The following is a 19,119-nucleotide window of genomic DNA, read 5'->3' as shown; positions in this document are numbered from 1 at the left end:
AAAGCCAAGTATGTTAAAATTCAGTGTTACCCCTGCATGGCTAGCTCCTTCTCATTTTTTACATAACCTGTTCAATGTTACCTCCTGAGATGCCTTCCCTTGTCGGCTTACATGACAACTAAAGGAGAGATTGTGATTTACAAATATGCAGTTAACTTACAGGGGCACAAGTACTCAGTGTTGCAAAGCCAACAGCAGCAAGAGCAATAAGATAAAATGAGAAAAAGGCAGGGAGGAAGGAGGAGAGGAAGGGAGGAAGGGAAGGGGGAACGGGCGAATTGTGCTATGAGGCCGTGCCTTCACGATCCCCTGAGCTGAGCTGAGGTTGGCCTCTCCTTTAGGCCTCTCACCGTGCACATTTTTCTGGGCTAAGAGTGTTTCTTCTATTGCAAGGTACGTGCTTTTCATACCCAGTGGCCCCTAAAGGCCAACCCACTTCTTCTTCTAAAACTTAAGAGAAACAGAGATTCAAATATATGATCTATAATCATGAAAGTCTGATTATATTTGAGGAAACTTAGTGACACCCACTGATAATATGAAAATAATAAGAGCAGCTATTTGTTGAGATCTTAATACAGTGTATGAAACCCTTTACCTATGTGATCTCATTGATTGCTCACAAAAACGCCTGGGTGCCGTGCTTCTCATCGTTCATATAGAGAGACTGGGAGGTAAAGCCCTTGGCCAAGGCCACATTGATGGCAGCCAGTAGACCTGGAATTCACACTGGGGGCTGCCTGACTTGAAGCCTGTGTTCTTCCTCTTTATCAATGCCATCTTTCCTAGGCACTAGCAATTTCAGAGTTTGGATTCCAACAGAGTTGATAAAAAATACATAATTAGAATTAACATTTCCATTTGAAACCTGGACACACGGGTTAGACACTCAATATGCTATATTTAAATAGAATTTACTGTCTTGAAATAATTCCGCATGATGTGGGTTTACTCACATCCCGAGGAGTGGGCCAGGGGAAGGAAGAGCTGTTGCCATGGGCATCGGCTGGAAGCAAAGCCATCCAACAGGATCTTCTGGCTTCCTGAGCCAAGATGGCGTGGAGCATCATCTGTTTCTCTTCCAGCTCATCTTATGGTGGAAGTTGTTCAGGAGCAACTTTCCTGCCAGTGCTCCACCCCTTACTCATCCATTCCTATTCTGGAAGGTAGTGATAAAATCTGATTCTTAAGAATTGGAAGGTTAACCTATGAAGGGATAGATTTAAAGACTTGATGAACTTTAATTTTACCTGCAGTACCTCAACCAGGACTTGTTACTGCTACCAAAACTCCCACTCATTATGACATTTTTGTCATCTTTCTGAAGTCATTACAGGACATTTTATAGACCTTTCTTTTTTTAGATGAAAGGGTCAACTTCAGTCCGACGCACAAAGAAGCAAAGAATAATAATTTTTCTCTCTATTTCTATTTGCTGCTTTTGTCCAGGAAGGTCAAAGAATTACCAAATTATTTCTCTCCACCCTTGCACACACTGAATGGAGAAAAGTTTTTCTCACTTCATTTTCTAAATAGAGAGATCATGGTGGGCAAATTTAGCTGGTAGTTTACTAAGGTAAAATTAAGAATCACAGCATCTCAGGAAAAAAGGACTCACAGAGATACTCATTTAATAGCTGAGGAAATCGAGGCTGAGAATTTGACTTGCCCAAAGACACAGAGTCGGCAGCAGGCTGAGTCTAGATTTTAGGTGCTGGGTCCTGTGCGCCTGTGTGGTCCCTGAGGGAGAGGCAGATCTCCTTCCTTCACTTACTCATTCTTCCACTCAATGCATTGTCGGCATTCATGCGAGCCAGACGCTGTCCTAGGGCCGTTTTTGTTTTTATTTTTTGGAAAAGGGTAGTGGGGGAGAAGAACTGGGGAGAGACAGGTCAGTAGATTCATGATCTCTGTATGAATGATAAGCGCAGTGGGGCATGCTGAGCTGAGGTAGAACCGAAGACATTCGCCCGAGGTTCAGGAAAGATCTGGACTTGGCTGGAAGGATGAATCGGGCGTGAATGGATCTATGAAAGGTACAAAGGGAAGGAAATTGAAATGGATCTAAAGAGCATGGAGAGGAGTCAATCAAAGATGTTATATCTGTTCCTTTCTGAATACATTCCCTTCTATTTCTGCCTAGAAGATGCCTGATCATTTCTCTTGCTCTAGAATATCTCCTCAAATCTGTTTTCAAATATTGCTGCAGTTTTAATATTACGTTTATCCACATCGGTGAGAAGCTTCTCTTTCCTTCTTGGTTGTGAGAACCCTGCGGTCAGGAAAAGCTCGGTCATTCATCATAGTGCCCTGGGAGGTGCCTGGCACAGTGCTGCACACCTAAGAGGTGCTTGTTAAAAGTTTATTGAACTTATTCATTCTCACCCGCTTTTTCTGACGCCTATGGTAAATCATAGATATGTTATGGAATAGAAATCCAGCCACCCTCCTAAAATTCGTGTCATTGGAATATCTTAATCTTATTAACCTGGAATAATATGTTATTAGAATACCTTGATATTATTATCCTGGAATATTATTAAATAGTTCCAGGATTTTTCACTAAATCATGCTATTTGTAGTTGTTAGAGGTGCTGTTTTTATTGCTCAGTCAGGTGACTACCAGGTTTCAAAGAAAGTGCTGATTAACAGGGTAGCTTCTTTCTAATACCAGACTTCTCTGATCAAATTATAGATGTTCACTTGGGTGAATGGGTAAGATTAAGAGTAAAATAGGCCGGGAGCGGTGGCTCACGCCTGTAATCCCAGCACTTTGGGAGGCCAAGGCGGGCGGATCATGAGGTCAGGAGATTGAGACCATCCTGGCTAACATGGCAAAATCCCATCTCTACTAAAAATACAAAAAGTTAGCCGGGCGTGGTGGCAGGCACCTGTAGTCTCAGCTACTCGGGAGGCTGAGGCAGGAGAATGGCGTGAACCTGGGAGGTGGAGCTTGCAGTGAGCAGAGATCGCGCCACTGCACTCCAGCCTGGGTGACAGAGCGAGACTCCGCCTCAAAAAAAAAAAAAAAGAGTAAAATAAATGGAAAACAAAATGGATTTGAATGTTTTTTAAAAATCACAGATTTCTCAATTTAGATTGAGAAATTTAGAAACTTAAATTCCTACTTTTCCAAATTTCTCCATGGATTGAATAAGTAGCTTTGTTTTTCAAAATAAAAACTCCCAACACCAGAAGCCACCCTGATTATTCAGCCATATAAAATATTCATATTCTCTTGTTTCATTCTGGAAAAAAATGATCTGGAAATATTGCTCCAGATCCTGCAGCTAAGAATTGCAAATCATTTTCTTTTCAGAACATCACGTTGATTTTGAGTATGAATCAAGCAAATACAACATTTTCTAGAACTCAAAAACTTTTTTTTTCCAAAATGGAAAAAAAACTCACACTTCTCTTACACACAAGTGAATTAAGACTTTGAACACTTGGCTTCTGAATCATTTGAAAAATGTTGGTGAAGAAGTTGTTGAGTCTCAGGCCTAGCCAACATTTTAGATGCTTTAGTTTTAAGACAGAGAAGATATATTCTGCTGGGAAGAAACCCAAAAACCTCTAAAAATGAATTATTAAACTATCTGGAAGTGTCTCAGGTGTGGTATTTATGGTAGTAGCATTGTTGTGTGTCACTTTGGTGGCAATTTTTCACCTAATGTTTATAAGGGAATCTTCCAGTAGGTTAACACGGTCCTGAAATGCACTTCAAAAGGCCAAGTGTACAGAAAGGGTTTAAAAACAATAACTACTAGTAAATGAGAAGGAATTTATTTCATGCTCGATGGAGTTTGGCTTTATAAATTTTTTAGCTACTGGTTAAATCCACAATAGAGGAATGATTCCATTGTGTGTCCTGAGTGGAAGAAAAAAAGTAAAAATTAGTATCACAGTAACAGTAACTAAAGTGAATAACATTTCTCAACAAAAAACATGCAGACTAGTTTATTAAGTCCTTGATGAAGTAGTGGGAAAACTGTGTCACGCCACATAGCTACAGTCCTCGTTCTATCCTTGATTTTTATGTGTAAAACCAAACATAGCTTCTTGGTACTGTCCTGATCCTAATGCTCCTTCTCACTCTCTGATTTCCTGTCTCACCTCCTGCTCAGTGGTCATGTGGTTCCCCTTTATTGAACTATTTCAGTAGTCTGCAATGAGTCAGCAACCTTAGGGACTTAAAAAAAAAAAACTCTCTTTACCAGCCTCTGCAAAAAGAGCGAAACCCCATCTAAAAAAAAAAAAAAAATTCTGTTTAAAACATGCTTGCTCTAGTACACATTTCTAATCCCATCCCCCAACCCCCGCTTTTTTTTTTGAGACAGAGTCTCGCTCTGTTGCATGATCTCGGCTCACTGCAACCTCTGCTTCTCAACTTTAAGTGATTGTCCTGCCTCAGCCTCCCGAGTAGCTGGATTACAGGTGTGCGCCACCATGCCCCACTAATTTTTTTGTATTTTTAATAGAGATGGAGTTTCACCATGGTGGCCAGGCTGGTCTTGAACTCCTGACCTCAAGTGATCCGCCTGCCTCGGCCTCCCAAAGTGCTGGGATTACAGGCGTGAGCCACCGCGCCCGGCCCCAACCTTGTTTCATCTTCTGTCATCTTCAAACAGATGTGGTTCTTTGCAACAAAAGGATAGTGATTAACTATGAAAAGGGAGTAAGTATAATATGTAAGACATCATTTTTAGTGAATATTTTTTTCCAAATACTAGCTTATCTGAGAAGGAAGATTTAGTTTTAGTGAAAGACAACCCAAATATTTTTATGAAGTTAATTATTTGAAGGTTTTGCTTGTATAGGCATGCTAATGAAGCATATTTCTTCTAAATACACTTTCAATAAAAAAGCAATCTTTCTTTTTATTAAAAGTATATTTAGGACCAGGCACGGTGGCTCAAGCCTGTAATCCCAGCACTTTGGGAGGCCGAGGCGGGTGGATCACTTGAGGTCAGGAGTTTGAGACTAGCCTGACCAATGTGGTGAAACTCCATCTCTACTAAAAATACAGAAATTAGCTGGGCGTGGTGGTGCGCATGTGTAATCCCAGCTACTCAGGAGGCCGAGGCAGGAGAATCGCTTGAACCCGGGAGGTGGAGGTTGCAGTGAGCCAAGATCGTGCCACTGTACTCCAGCCTGGGTGACAGAGTGAGACTCTGTCTCAAAATATATATATATATATATTTTTAGAACAGCCAGATAAGAAACCTGTCTAGTGCAAAGAACTACCTGATGCTGATTACTATAACTGAGATATTATTCTTCAAAAACAGTTAAGTTTATGTTCATGAGGTTTGAGCTGCTTTTTCTCAGTGGCTCAGGGCAGACTCCGGCATACATAGCGTGTGGTGCTCCCATGACTCCCTGGCCCCCTCCCCTCCTCAATAACACAAGACCCTGCGGTTACTCAGATTGGGAGGTAGTGGGGAGTTCTTTTGACGTCCTGCAACTGGTGGGGGTGAATAAGGAGCAAGTGGGAACATTCGTTAACTGGTGAAGTATTTGTTGTTAATAGAGAAGTACATTGTGAAGTCAGTTCTTGTAACCTTGGTTTCTTTTTCTTGCTTGACTAGTCAGTGTGAAGGGAATGGATAGAGTTGATTGTACTGTAAATCTAAATGCATGTATGTAACACAGAACCAAAAAATGTCATTTTAGCTGTTTGGACAAAACGCTATAGTTTAAAAGCATATTTTATTTAAAATGATTAGCTGATAAGAGAAATTTGAATCAAATACTAGAATATTATGGTCATAAAGGATGGAGGAAATTATTTATCTTAATACCAAATAGAATAAATGTCAGCCCCTGCTACAGGTGATATCACACATAAGAATGTATGTGTTACTGTAGGAGGTACATTATTACATAAAATATAACTGTCTGACTATTGGTTGATGAAAATAATAAATTGGGGAGCTGCATGATTAAATATAATGACTCATCTGGTTCCTCATAAAGCATTTTTTTCTTATTTTGTATTTAAAAAAAAGAAGTCCCTTTACAGGGATATGATAAAAATAAGCATCTTTAAGTTAAAAATGAAAATAAATATATTAAACATAGTATATGATGTAAGTCCATGTTATGTTTCAAAATTAAGAATAATGCTTTAGAGTACAAATATTAAATAACTATTTTATCTTGAGAGGGTAAGGACTTATTGACAGAATGGGATTCTTCTATTTGAGTAGAATTACTAATAAGTAGTCCTGTTTTATGTAAAAAGTTTTTGAAAGACTACCTAATGTATTTTTTTAATAGATGCATGGTAAGTTTTTTAGTGTAGCAAGTGTTAGAAAAAGAACCATTTTTGTTTTATAATTTAAAATTTAAAATATTTATAATGGAAAAGATCACCGAACGTATTAGGCAGTGCCTAAAAAATAACAATGGAAGCCATGAATTCCTTCTGTGTTACTAAAATTACACTGTACTATTTTAAATTTCACTGAAAAATAAACATTGCAGTAATGGTATTTCTTTCTTTTTTTTTTTTGAGACGGAGTCTCGCTCTGTCGCCCAGGCTGGAGTGCAGTGGCGCAATCTCGGCTCACTGCAAGCTCCGCCTCCCGGGTTCACGCCATTCTCCTGCCTCAGCCTCTCCGAGTAGCTGGGACTACAGGCGCCCGCCACCACGCCCGGCTAATTTTTTGTATTTTTTAGTAGAGACGGGGTTTCACAGTGGTCTTGATCTCCTGACCTTGTGATCTGCCCGCCTCGGCCTCCCAAAGTGCTGGGATTACAAGCGTGAGGCACCACACCCGGCTTGCAGTAATGGTATTTCTATATGGTTTTTACAAAGAAAAGATTATATTCTGTGATCTTTTAAGATCAAGTTGTAGTACGTTAGAGAAACGCCACTAAGCTGAGACCCTTGTAGTACGCTCTCAGCTCAGTGTCCATGCCTGGAGAATGTCTCTTCAACATCGCGTACACCATCATTTCTAGATCTTTACAGAATCTTCACTGCTGCTATCCCCTTTTACCAAGATAAAGTTAAATCTCCAAAGAACCGAATAGAGGTACTTTTCTCACAGTCACCAGGAAATTGTTTCCTGAATAGTTTGGACCTGGTACTGATCTTGGCTGCTTAAAGATAAAATCAGCTGAGACAAAGGAACTGTACAAAGGCAAAGATCAATAATGACTTGAAAAGCATTTTGAAAACTGGATCTTTGTGTTCCAAAATTTTATTCACCAAAGAAAACAGGAATAAAGAAAGAGAAGAGAGAGACAAAAAAAAATCCTAGATAATTATAGAAAAGACCTTGTAAATACTATCAGAGGCAACTGGACCAAAGTGAGGAGAGAATAAATGCCCATCTTTCAAGGGAAAGGCGTTTGAATTGCATTGATAAATATATGCATTGGATCATTTGAAACTTCCCTTAAAGCCTGTTTCACAACATTTTATTGTAAACATTTTCAGTCAGAAAAGTGGAAAGAATTGTACAGTGAACACCCATACTCTCGCCTTGATTTTTTTTTCTTTTTTCTTTTTTGAGACTGAGTCTCGCTCTATTGCCCAGGCTGGAGTGCAGTTGCACGAACACCACAGCGGCTGAACGAATTTACACTCCCACCAACAGTATATATAAGCATTCCCTTTTCTCCACAGTTTCTCCAGTATCTGTTGTTTTTTGACTTTTTAATAATAGACATTCTGACTTGTGTGAGATGGCATATCATTGGAAGCCAGCTTACTTTGTGATGCATTTCGAAGTGAGTTGGAGACATAAGTACCCTTTACTCCTGAACATTTCCGCATGTACATTGGTATTTGTTTATGATTCTTTTAATTTTTTTTTTGAGGTAGAATGTGCACATACTAAGATACACAGATCTACCCAAATCTTAGGTGTACTCATTCTGTGATTTTTCACAATTGCATCTGCCTGTGAAACCCAAAACTTTATCGAGATATGAACATATTACCCTAGAAAGTTCCTCTGTCCTTTCATAGTCAATCCCCACCCCCTGCAACAATGTTTTGACTTTTCTCCGTAGATGAATTTTGCTTCTCCCAGAATTTCACATAGATGAAACCATGCTGTGTATCCTGTGTTTGTGTAAGGATTCCTTCATTCAGCACAAAGACTTTCAATCTCCTTTTGATGCACCTACCAAGTGGGATGGGGTAAGCTCATTCTTTGGATTTCAAGTGGCTCAGCTGATTTGGTAAATTTTCACTTTCAGGCCTGTTTCCTGCCATTCTCAATCTTGCCAGCAATGCTCACATCAGCACCAATGCCACCTGTGGCGAGAAGGGGCCGGAGATGTTTTGCAAACTTGTGGAGCATGTGCCGGGTCGGCCCGTCCGAAACCCACAGTGCCGGATCTGTGATGGCAACAGTGCAAACCCCAGAGGCAAGTGTCGCGCCTTTATTTCTGAAATTCCCATGGGAATGTACACTTTGTGAAATGAGGACTGAGACTTCTATTAGGAAGCCATAAACATTGTGTTCACCTTCACTGCTCTTTGTTTCCACTAGCATTATGGTTTAGAACTTAAGAAATTTAAAGCAACAGCCAAGAGGAATTCATGTTTTTTATTTTCTTTTAACAGAACGCCATCCAATATCACATGCCATAGATGGCACCAATAACTGGTGGCAAAGTCCCAGCATTCAGAATGGGAGAGAGTATCACTGGGTCACAATCACTCTGGACTTAAGACAGGTAGGTGAGGCCAGAACCATGGAATAGTGTGTATGGGCTGCTGAACTGTGGACTTCTGATGACTTTTGGGAAAGTCTGGCTTCTTTCTGAACACATTTACGTTCTAGTCTCACTATTTCCACTAGGTGAAGGCAAGTGGTATACAGAAGGAGTCCCTGGTGCCATTTCTTGTCACTTTTATCATTCCCAGGTATCTTTGGGGAGATGGGCGAAACTGCTGCCATATGGTTGATGTTCTTTGAAGCTGTGTCAACAGGGCACACTCATCCATCCAGGATATCATGTCAGGCTGTTTGCTGGCTGTCGATAGATGCGTGGGGAGGGAGAGGGGGATAGCACATGTATTTCCTAACTTTTAGCTTACTGTCTTGCTAATGTCATTGCGCAAGTTATTGTATAAGGATTATATAAGGCTAGAAGAAAAAAAAAAAAAAGCAAGACAGTGTTAAACCTCTTGACTGTGTCTCCCCTGCCAGATGCAGTCTCTCTAGGCCAGGTAAGTTGGAGTTGCCCAATACTAACTTAAGCAGCGCCTTCAGCATGAGTGGGGAAAGGGAAGGTATGATTGGCTCCAGCCACACCTGCATCTTCTTACCTTGCTTCAAGGCCACATAGGAGGATGGAGAGAAATATGGGGTGAGCCCCAGTTGTCCTGATGTTCCTGGGAAAGGAAAGTAAAAGAAAAGAAAAGGAGTCTGAGTGGAAGGAATGAAAAAGAGAGGTGGCAGGTGTTTTGGAGCTGTTGTCCTGGTTCTGTTTTGAGCTTTTCAGAAAAGCCATCGCATTAATTCTTATTTATTTCCATTCAGTTTCTCTTGTGTTAGAACTCATAAATTTCATGTAAAATATGAGATTGGTTAAAAGAGACAAGTAATCGTAATGTGCATTGTAGGATTTAAATAGGAATTAGAGAGATTTAATGACCATCAGAATTCTTTGAATAAGTGATAGTTTTAACATGTGCAGGATTTATTTTTTATTTTTTATTTTTTATTTTTTGAGACAAAGTCTCACTCTGTCACCAAGCTGGAGTGCAGTGGCGCGATCTCAGCACACTGCAACTTCTGCCTCCTGGGTTCAAGCGATTCTCCCGCCTCAGCCTCCCGATTAACTGGGACTACAGGCTCCTGTCGCCATGCCCGGTTAATTCTTTTGTGTTTTTAGTAGACGAGGTTTCACCGTGTTGGCCAGGATGGTCTCATCTCTTGACCTCGTGATCCGCCCACCTCGGCCTCCCAAAGTGCTGGGATTACAGGGGTGAGCCACCAGGCCTGGCCAAATGTGCAGGATTTTAAGAAGACAAGGTGATACTTCATGTATTGATGTACAAGGAACTTGTGTTCTGTAATAATTACAGCAAATAAGGTAGCAAGATGTGCAGCTCAGGAGACATTTTCCAAGTTCAGTTTCACAGTATTATGAAAGTAAAATAACACTTTTAATAGCTTTCAGGTGTAAGACATGAATTAATGTGACACTCCTTAATATTTTCAAATCCCTTTAAAAAGGGAAAACAGCCAGGCACGGTGGCTCACGCCTGTAATCCCAGCACTTTGGGAGGCCAAGGTGGGCGGATCATGAGGTCAGGAGATGGAGACCATCCTAGCTAACGTGATGAAACCCCGTCTCTACCAAAAATACAAAAAAATAGCTGGGCATGGTGGCAGGCGCCTGTAGTCCCAGCTACTCGGGAGGCTGAGGCAGGAGAATGGCCTGAACCCAGGAGGCGGAGCTTGCAGTGAGCTGAGATTGCGCCACTGCACTCCAGCCTGGGCGACAGAGCGAGACTCTGTTTAAAAAATAAATAAATAAATAAAAAACAAAAAGGAAAAGAAAAAGAAAAGAAAAAGAGAAAACAGCTTCTTTGTTCTTTTTTTTTTTTTTTTTTTTGAGATGGAGTTTCACTCTTATTACCCAGGCTGGAGTGCAGTGGCTCGATCTTGGCTCACTGCAACCTCCGCCTCCCGGGTTCAAGCGATTCTCCTGCCTCAGCTTCCTGAGTAGCTGGGACTACAGGCGTGTGGTCCCGAACTTCTGATCTCAGGTGATCCACCAGCCTCGGCTTCCCAAAGTGCTGGGATTAGAGGCATGAGCACCACGCCCAGCCAAGAGCTTCTTTTTTACCCTGGCCTTTGTGTTTATCTCAGTGGTAAGAATGGTTCTCTGGAAGATTTTGGTTTTTCCCATCACCTCTCTAACATATTTTCCTTTTTCTAAAGGAAAAAGTAAAACTGTGTTCATTATTAAGAATGTGGTATTATATGAGTTTGGCCAAATTAAGACCTGGACATTTTACATATAGATTTCAAACCTCTGTAAGTCTATCCTTTGTCTTGAAATTTGTCATGCTTGACTTCATCCTGAAGGGATGGACTAAGTCTGAGGAATTCCAGAAGGCAGTCTCCATTTTAGATGTTTAAGGCATTTTTTAAAAATAAACATAGACGATCAGGCGCGGTGGCTCACGCCTGTAATCCCAGCACTTTGGGAGGCTGAGGTGGGCAGATCACGAGGTCAGGAGATGGAGACCATCCTGGCTAACACAGTGAAATCCTGTCTCTACTAAAAAAATTACAAAAAAATTAGCCGGGCGTGGTGGCGGGTGCCTGTAGTCCCAGCTACTCGGGAGGCTGAGGCAGGAGAATGGCATGAACCCCGGAGGTGGAGCTTGCAGTGAGCCGAGATTGCACCACTGCACTCCAGCCTGGGTGACAGAGCGAGACTCTGTCTCAAAAAAAAAAAAACCCATAGACATATAGTTATAGACTGCTTTAGGTAATTTTTAGTGTTTTAGGGTATGCCTTAAAAAGAAGATCACTTAAAATAATTAGTATTCATAAATTTCTTTACCATTTACACCGTATAAAAATTCTGCTGTGCTTTTTTTTTAAACAAAGCATATTATGCTTATATCTGATCAAGCCTTTCTTAGATTTATTTATTTATTGAGCCTTTTTATTACAAACACTTTTGAATATGTACAAAGCATATTACAGTGAATACACATATACCCACCCTTGAGATTTGGGGATTTTAAAACACTGGACCATGTTTGTTTTAGTGAACTGCAGTCATCACAACATTTTACCAATCCTTCAGTTTGCGTCTTCAAAAAATAAAGACGTTTGTTCTGATTAGATACCATGCCATTTCAGCCTCCTTGGGCAAAATTAACAGTAATTTCTTAATAACTCTTTTCCCATCCACATTCAGTTTTCCCAATTTATCCACTAGTATCTTTTACCGCTTTTTTTTTTTTTTTTTTTTAACCAGGATCCAGTAAGGACCACTTGTTGCATTGAATTGCTGTGCTTCTTAAATCTCTTCTCATCTGAATTGTCCTTCACTTAAAAAAAATGCTATTGAATATATGAATAGACTAGACCAGTTGTCCTGTAGAATATGCCACATCTGGATTTGTCAGATTATTTCTTCATGGTTTTATTTAACATATTCTTCTGTGCTCTCTATTTCCTATACACCAAATTCCACTCTAGAGACCTGATTAGATTCCACTTAAGTATTTTTCACAAGAACACATCACCAGCCATCCTCTTGCCTCACATCAGGAGGCACCCAGGGCTGGTTGTCCCACTAGTAGTGATGCTAAATTTGAATTCTGTCTGGATGTTAAAAGTCAGGTTTCTTCCTTGTAAAGTTACCTCCTTTTTTCTCTCCCATATCCCCGCTGTTTCTTAGATCTCACTGACATTACATTCAGATCTACAGCGTGGCTACACCTTCTGATGACTTTTTTTTACCTTGCCAAAATCTGCATGTTTCCTTAGCCATTAGCCAACTACCAGTTGTTTTCTAGACTATATACTCCATGAGGGTTGGGACCACAGCTGTCTTCTCCTACTTTCTCTTCCCTTTCCTTTCCTGGTTAGTATTTATAGAGAGATGTCTTATTCACTTCTGCATACCCGGACATTGGCACAGTTCAGGCACTGAGTCAATAATTGCGTTATGGATCAGTACTTTTTTTTTTTTTTTTTTTGAAATGGAGCCTCACTCTGTCGCCCAGGCTGGAGTGCATTGGCGTGATCTCGGCTCACTGCAACCTCTGCCTCCCAGGTTCGAGTGATTCTCCCACCCCAGCCTCCCAAGTAGCTGGGACTACAGCCACTGTACCCAGCTATTTTTGTATTTTTAGTAGAGATGTGGTTTCATCATGTTGCCCAGGCTGGCCTTGAACTCCTGACCTCAAGTGATCTGCCTGCCTCGGCCTCCCAAAGTGCTGGAATTACAGGCATAAGCCACTGCGCCCAGCCTAGTGCTTTCTTTCTTTTTTTATTTTTATTTTTTGAGACGGAGTTTTGCTCTTGTTGCCCAGGCTGGAGGGCAGTGGCGTGATCTCGGCTCACTGCAACCTCTGCCTCCCGGGGTTCAAGCGATTCTCCTGCCTCAGCCTTCTGAGTAGCTGGGATTACAGGCATGCACCACCATGCCTGGCTAATTTTGTATTTTTAGTAGAAACAGGGTTTCTCCATGTTGGTCAGGCTGGCCTCGAATTCCCAGCCTCAGGTGATCCACCCACCTTGGCCTCCCAAAGTGCTGGGATCACAGGTGTGAGCCACCGCGCCTGGCCTTGTGCTTTTATTTATTTATTTTTTAACTTCCCCCCTCTTCTTTTCTTGTTCACAGCCTGAATAGAAAAGGACAAGGAACAAACCTTTTGACTGCTTTGTTTCAGTACTATAAAATGTAAAATCTAAAGTATAAATTTCTAAAGTAAAATTACAGGTAGACCTTAGTCTTATCAAGAGTTGTAAAACTTAATATTATAAATGTGTTTGTGTAACTTGGTAAATATCAGCTCTTGAGGTTTTATGACCAAATTAGCTGCATTCTGTATTGGCAAATGCTAACATCGATCCTGTTCCTGATTCTCTAATTGATGACAGCTGTCAGAATTACAGCATTTTTAGCCTCTATATATTAGGTTTGGTTATCTGCAAGATAAACTAAAGAAAAGATTAAAAAGTAGTCTTATCAGAAGTCCATAAATGTTGTATGGTTTGCAATAAGGTTTAACTACTGAGTGTTTATTTTAGTAACTTATTACAAGAGGAATAATGAGATTTACTTCTTTGCTTTTTAAAAATAATGTCCACTATTCATTTCTTTCATTGATTCACAATATTTTAGAAGATACACTGTCAGATATCTAGCAGTATCTCACTTTTAAAAAATTCATAGGAATTTCATGTGTGTGGTATTTTTAAGAAAAGTAAAGCATAATAATCATCAACTTTAACAAATACAAAATTAACATATATGTTGTGGTCTCCATTAATAAAATGCTGCTCACCATCAAGTGGTTTAGGATTTCGTATATCAGTATACCACTGAACAGTGATCTTTTTTGACAACTTAAAATTTATAAGAAATTATTCGGAAAGAGCATGCACGTTTCATGAATCTTGCATTTATAATTGCCCAAAATCCTATAGGTTCCACGAATTATATGAAAATTTATTCCCTATGGTAGCATTTCTCAGTAGAAGAACACAAAGATTTCCTGTTTGAGAAACACTATTTTAAAAGTTAATACACTGTTGAGATGAAAAGATGTTCAACGTCATTATTGAATAGGGAAGTGAAAATCAAACCACAATAGGATACCCCTTCACACCCATTAGGATTGCTGTATTGAAAGAGTTGGAAAATAATGTGTTGGTGAGGATGTGAAGAAACTGGAACCCTGTGCACTGTGGGTGGAAGTGTAAAATGGCACAGTGTTACGAAAAACAGTATGGTTGTTCTGGCCGGGCGCGGTGGCTCATGCCTGTAATCCCAGCACTTTGGGAGGCCGAGGAGGTCGGATCGCGAGGTCAGGAGATCGAGATCGTCTTGGCCAACATGGTGAAACTCCGTCTCTACTAAAATACAAAAAATTAGCGGGGCATGGTGGCCAATGCCTATAATCCCAGCTACTTGGGAGGCTGAGGCAGGGGAATAGCTTGAACCCGGGAGGTGGAGGTTGCAGTGAGCCGAGATCATGCCACTGCACTCCAGCCTGGCGACAGAGCAAGACTCCTTCTCAAAAAAAAAAAAATACACACACACAACCAGTATGGTTGTTCCTCAGAAATAAACATAGAATTACAGCAATTCCACTACTAGGGAATGCCGTGAAGAATTAAAAGTAGGAACTCAAACAGATGCCAGTGTTCAGAGCAGCGTTATTCACAGTAGCCAGGAGGTGGAAGCAACCCAGATGTCCATCAACCATTAACAGGTGAATGGATAGTCAAAACATGGTATGTGCATACAGTAGAATCTTAGCCTTAAAAAGGAATGAAATTTTGACACATACCACAGCATGTATGTACCCTGGAAACATTACGCTAAGTGAAATAAGCCACACACAAAAGAAGAAATATTATATGAATCAATTTGGATGAAGTACCTGGAGTAGTCCGTTCGTAGAGACAGAAAGTGGAGTGGGGTGGTTGCCAGGGGCTGGGAGGAGAGAGAATGGGGAGTTGTTGTTTAATGGGTGCAGAGTTTAGGTTCAGAAGTTCTGGAGATAGATGGTAGTGATGATTGCACAATAGTGTGAATATACTTAATGCCACTGAATTCTACACTTAAACATGGCTACAGCCATGGTTTTTATGTTATGTATATTTTTCTACAACTTAAAAAAGTTAATACACTGTGAAATATTTGGTGTATTATGTCAGCCAGAGTCAGTCAGGAAAATGGAAGCCACACCAGTCATTTAAAGGCACAAATTTAGTGTGAGGAATTGGTTTGACAGTGTGGGAGAGCTGGGAGAGGGAGCAGGAACGTAACTTGGGGATAGTAATGGTGGAGGAGGCAGCAGCGCAGGAGGGTGTGTTTATAGCACCTAGAGCCTGGGAAGAGAGTCTCCTATCTTTCAGAATGCTCTTCTGGGGGTCCTGGAAAGCTGGAGGCTGGAGTCAGCTGCTACAGCCAAGGCAGAGGGCCACTGCTGGGCAAGGCTGATAGGACCCGAAAGTAGACAGGGGAGAAGTTCTGCCTTCCTCCAGCCCTCCAGCCTGCCACTAGTGTCGCTCTCAGGGAGCATCGGTTTGCAGCGTCCCAACCTCAGCATCCAAAGCTGGGCTGGCAGGTGCTTAGCAACCAGCACAAACAGTTCTTCTCAGTAGGTGGTCACTTGCACCAGGATACCAACAGAAACACTGAGACAGAGCAGCCCTTGACATCCTGGGGCAGGATTTTGTTATTATGGTGGTCAGCCGCATCCTAAATATGCTCATATTAAGTTTTTTAGATTAACTTCGGAATGAAAATGCAAATTTTAGAATTCTGGAGAAATCATGGACTGCTGCTGTCTAATACATTACAGACTAGGTGTCTTGGTTCTCAGTTGAGAGACTGCATCAGGGCACCAGCTTGGTCCTGGGACCTTCAGGACAGGGATGGAGGAAATACAGAAGCAGTTCCATTTATGTATTAACTATTGGGTTTTGGTGGCGTGATGTGGTGGAGATGCATGAAGTGTGGTAGGGTGATATATGCAAAGTGAAATGTGATAGCATGAAGGATGTAGAGTACCTAACAAACTCCTCACATTTAATAAACATGAGTTTTCTTTCCCTCTGTCATATTTCTAATACACAAATTGCTTTAGGTTCCCGAAGATCTTCAGATATCACCAAGGGAAATGTTAAACAAGGCCTTAATAGAATCTAATTACAGTTAGCTAACAGAATTAAGGAGTGCAGTTATGCAGATTTTGAGAAATTCGTAAGTCAATAATTACTCTGTTTTTTCTAATTAGGAAATTAAAATGGAATCATCATAGAAAAATGGAAGATACAGATAAGTGTAAACAGGCAGAAACACATCATCTCTTCACTCTTTAACAATCGCTAATTGATATCTTGGGATATTTACTTTGTCATTTGCCTACAATTCTATGCATTTAATAATGCTACGACAATACTATCATGTATTACATACTTACTGCGCCAGACATTGTGCTGTACACTTGATCAGGATTATGTCATTGAATTCTCATAATCGCCTGTGAGTTGGCTCCTGTTATTACCCCCTTTTGACAGATGATGAAACTGAGACTTAGAGAGTTTAAGAGGCTTGCTCAAGGGTAGGACTCACTGAAGCTTAAGAGCCTGGGCTCTGCATCATTGCACCACTCTGACCCTCCAGCTGAGACAGATTATGTGATATATAAATTTGTGTTCTAATGTTTTATGTAAATGTATAGCATGAACATTTCCGTATAACTGAAACTCATGATTAATAATTGTTAAAGCTGCATTAATAATTTCTATATGGCTTACCCATCATTTGCCTAAGAATCCTCAGGCCTGACATTTTGGTGCTTTTTCTGTTATGGGTAATAACTTGAGCTTTCAGTGAAAAAAGGTTCATTTCGTATGTATACCAATGAAGTAATACACTGAATATCAATCATGTTTGAGGTTTATATGACAAATTTATGGTTAATTTTGTTTTGCGCATCTTTTGAAAGAGGAATGTTATTAACAGGTACATATATAGGAATTAATACATATGGGTTATAGCATTTTTTTCCTCATCCATATTATTTCATCTGCTTTTCCCAGCAGTTCTGGAGTGCGAGTGATCATCTCTTTGCAGGTACAAAAATCGCAGCACAGAGTAAGCAGGTCACAGGCTTGCCCAGAGTCTACGGCTGCAGGTGCTCAAGCTAGGCCTGGAAACCAGGACCTCTGGTTCCCTCTACACCATGCCACGCTGTCTCCTTGTCTTTGGTCTCCAATTATTGTTTTCCTTTGTTCTGACTTTATCGGGAGACTGGCAAGAGCTCTTGCAATTCCCTCCTGAAGTTGGGAGTGTTCAGATTCTAGCCCTTTCCCTCGTGTTCTGTTTGCCTGCTCGGTAGGGTCCTCCCCCTATGAATCCAGCAGGGTATTGGCACTTCCTTCATGCTTTTGCAGTGGCTGACAGAATTGGGTGCTACCTAACATGTTTTTTTTTTTTTCTGACTAAGAAGCAGGAAAATAAATCAGTTATCTCCTATTTTCCTTAAAAAACTTTTAAACCCGGAGAACATTTCAGTGGGAGTGAGGGTCAGATTTGTGAGTAAAAATGTGTAATGGTCTTTTAGAAGATAAGATCTGTTTTGTAAAGAAGGGAAGTTCCCTGTGGCATTGAAAATAAAGCTGCCTTTTGGAGCAGTGCTTTATTTTATGTGTAGGTTTAATTAGGAAGTAGCACTTTGTTGTGGGAACATAATCACAGAGGGGCCTTTGTTTTATGCAAACTTTTAGACAGGAGCTGCTTGTGTGCTGGGTTTTGTAAAACCTCATTAATTCAGATGTCAGTTGTTTTTTCCCCCAAATTTCTGAAAAATTGACCAATATTGGGTGAGGTTTTTTATTGTATCGTTCAAATATAAAGTGTTTATTAAGCACATCGACAAGGTCAACAAGAAAATAGGGAAATTTCACATTCTTAAGATAAAATCTTTAAAGATTTTTATTGCAAGAATTGCATCTAAATTGGAGCGTCTCATTACAAGTGAATTTTGGCTGTTCCTGAAAAGAGGTTAGGCAGAAACCCTTCCTAGAAGCACGCAGATAGAAATTACTTTTACTGTATGCTTGTTTGTACTCTAATGATTCTATTCCAGTTTTCTATTACTTCATACTGGCCTCCACCAATTTCAAATACTAAGGTTTCTCGAATTTGCTTGGTAAAATAAATAGATTGGAAGAAATCTTAAGCTCATCATTATGATTTGGAAGTAAGCCACCCTAAATTCCTGCCCTTCAGACATTTTTATCTTTGTTGTCATGTTCTCTGTGAAGCTGCTAGCCTCAGAAATAGGTCTTTCTTTTGTTTTCACATTTTCATTATCTCGTTTTATTTTCTCATGCATAGCTTCTCTGCTGGTTATCTATTGTGTAAGAAATCACTGTGAAACTTTATGGCTTAAAACAGCAACATTCATTCTATACCTTTCCTGATTTCAGTGGGGTCAGGATTTAGGAAAGGCCTGAGTGGGTATGTCTAAGGCTGCAGACCATGGGGGCTAGAGTTGGAGCAGCTTAGGGGAGAGGGTCTCTGGGGCAGTTGGAGGAGGGGGTTTGGGGCAGCTGGGGAAGAGGGTGCCAGACCAGCTGGGAGAAGGTTCCTGGGGCAGCTGGAGGCTATGTTCATGAGAGTTCAGGGCTTCTCTGTGTGGTCTTTCCACATGGGCGCCTGAGCTTCCTCACAGCATGGCTGCCTTAAGGCAGCTTGCTTATAGGGCAGCTTGGGGCAGGAGGCAGAAGTTGTGTCCCCTCTTAGACCTGGTCACCAGTCACACAGTGCCAGTTTCCCTGTGCTCTGTGAGCCACCCAGTCACTCAGGTTGGCGGAGATTCAACTTGGGAAAGATAGACCAGCCTCACCCATCAACCGGAGGAGGGGTGAA

General features: G+C 40.8%; 1 protein-coding gene and 1 long non-coding RNA gene across 2 annotated transcripts in view; one reads left to right on the top strand and one right to left on the bottom strand.

Annotated features, from left to right (window-relative positions):
* Nucleotides 1-19,119, top strand: part of LAMA1 (laminin subunit alpha 1) — a 171,295-nt gene that overhangs the window by 29,235 nt on the left and 122,941 nt on the right. Inside the window, exons 2-3 of the mRNA XM_032152780.2 lie at nt 8,218-8,388; nt 8,588-8,700. Of these exons, the coding sequence (XP_032008671.1) occupies nt 8,218-8,388; nt 8,588-8,700 (284 nt within the window). The remainder of the gene's footprint in view (nt 1-8,217; nt 8,389-8,587; nt 8,701-19,119) is intronic.
* Nucleotides 8,552-15,178, bottom strand: LOC131383472 (uncharacterized). Its single transcript, XR_009213515.1, has 3 exons — nt 15,116-15,178; nt 9,296-9,361; nt 8,552-9,000 (listed from the first exon to the last, which is right to left on the bottom strand). It is a non-coding gene; the product is annotated as an uncharacterized LOC131383472 (long non-coding RNA).

This window comes from Hylobates moloch, unplaced genomic scaffold (assembly GCF_009828535.3).
Source record: "Hylobates moloch isolate HMO894 unplaced genomic scaffold, HMol_V3 SCAFFOLD_5, whole genome shotgun sequence".
NCBI classification, from domain to species: domain Eukaryota; kingdom Metazoa; phylum Chordata; class Mammalia; order Primates; family Hylobatidae; genus Hylobates; species Hylobates moloch.
The sequence above is the reverse complement of the archived record's forward strand: the minus strand, read 5'-3'. Positions and strand labels throughout refer to the sequence as shown.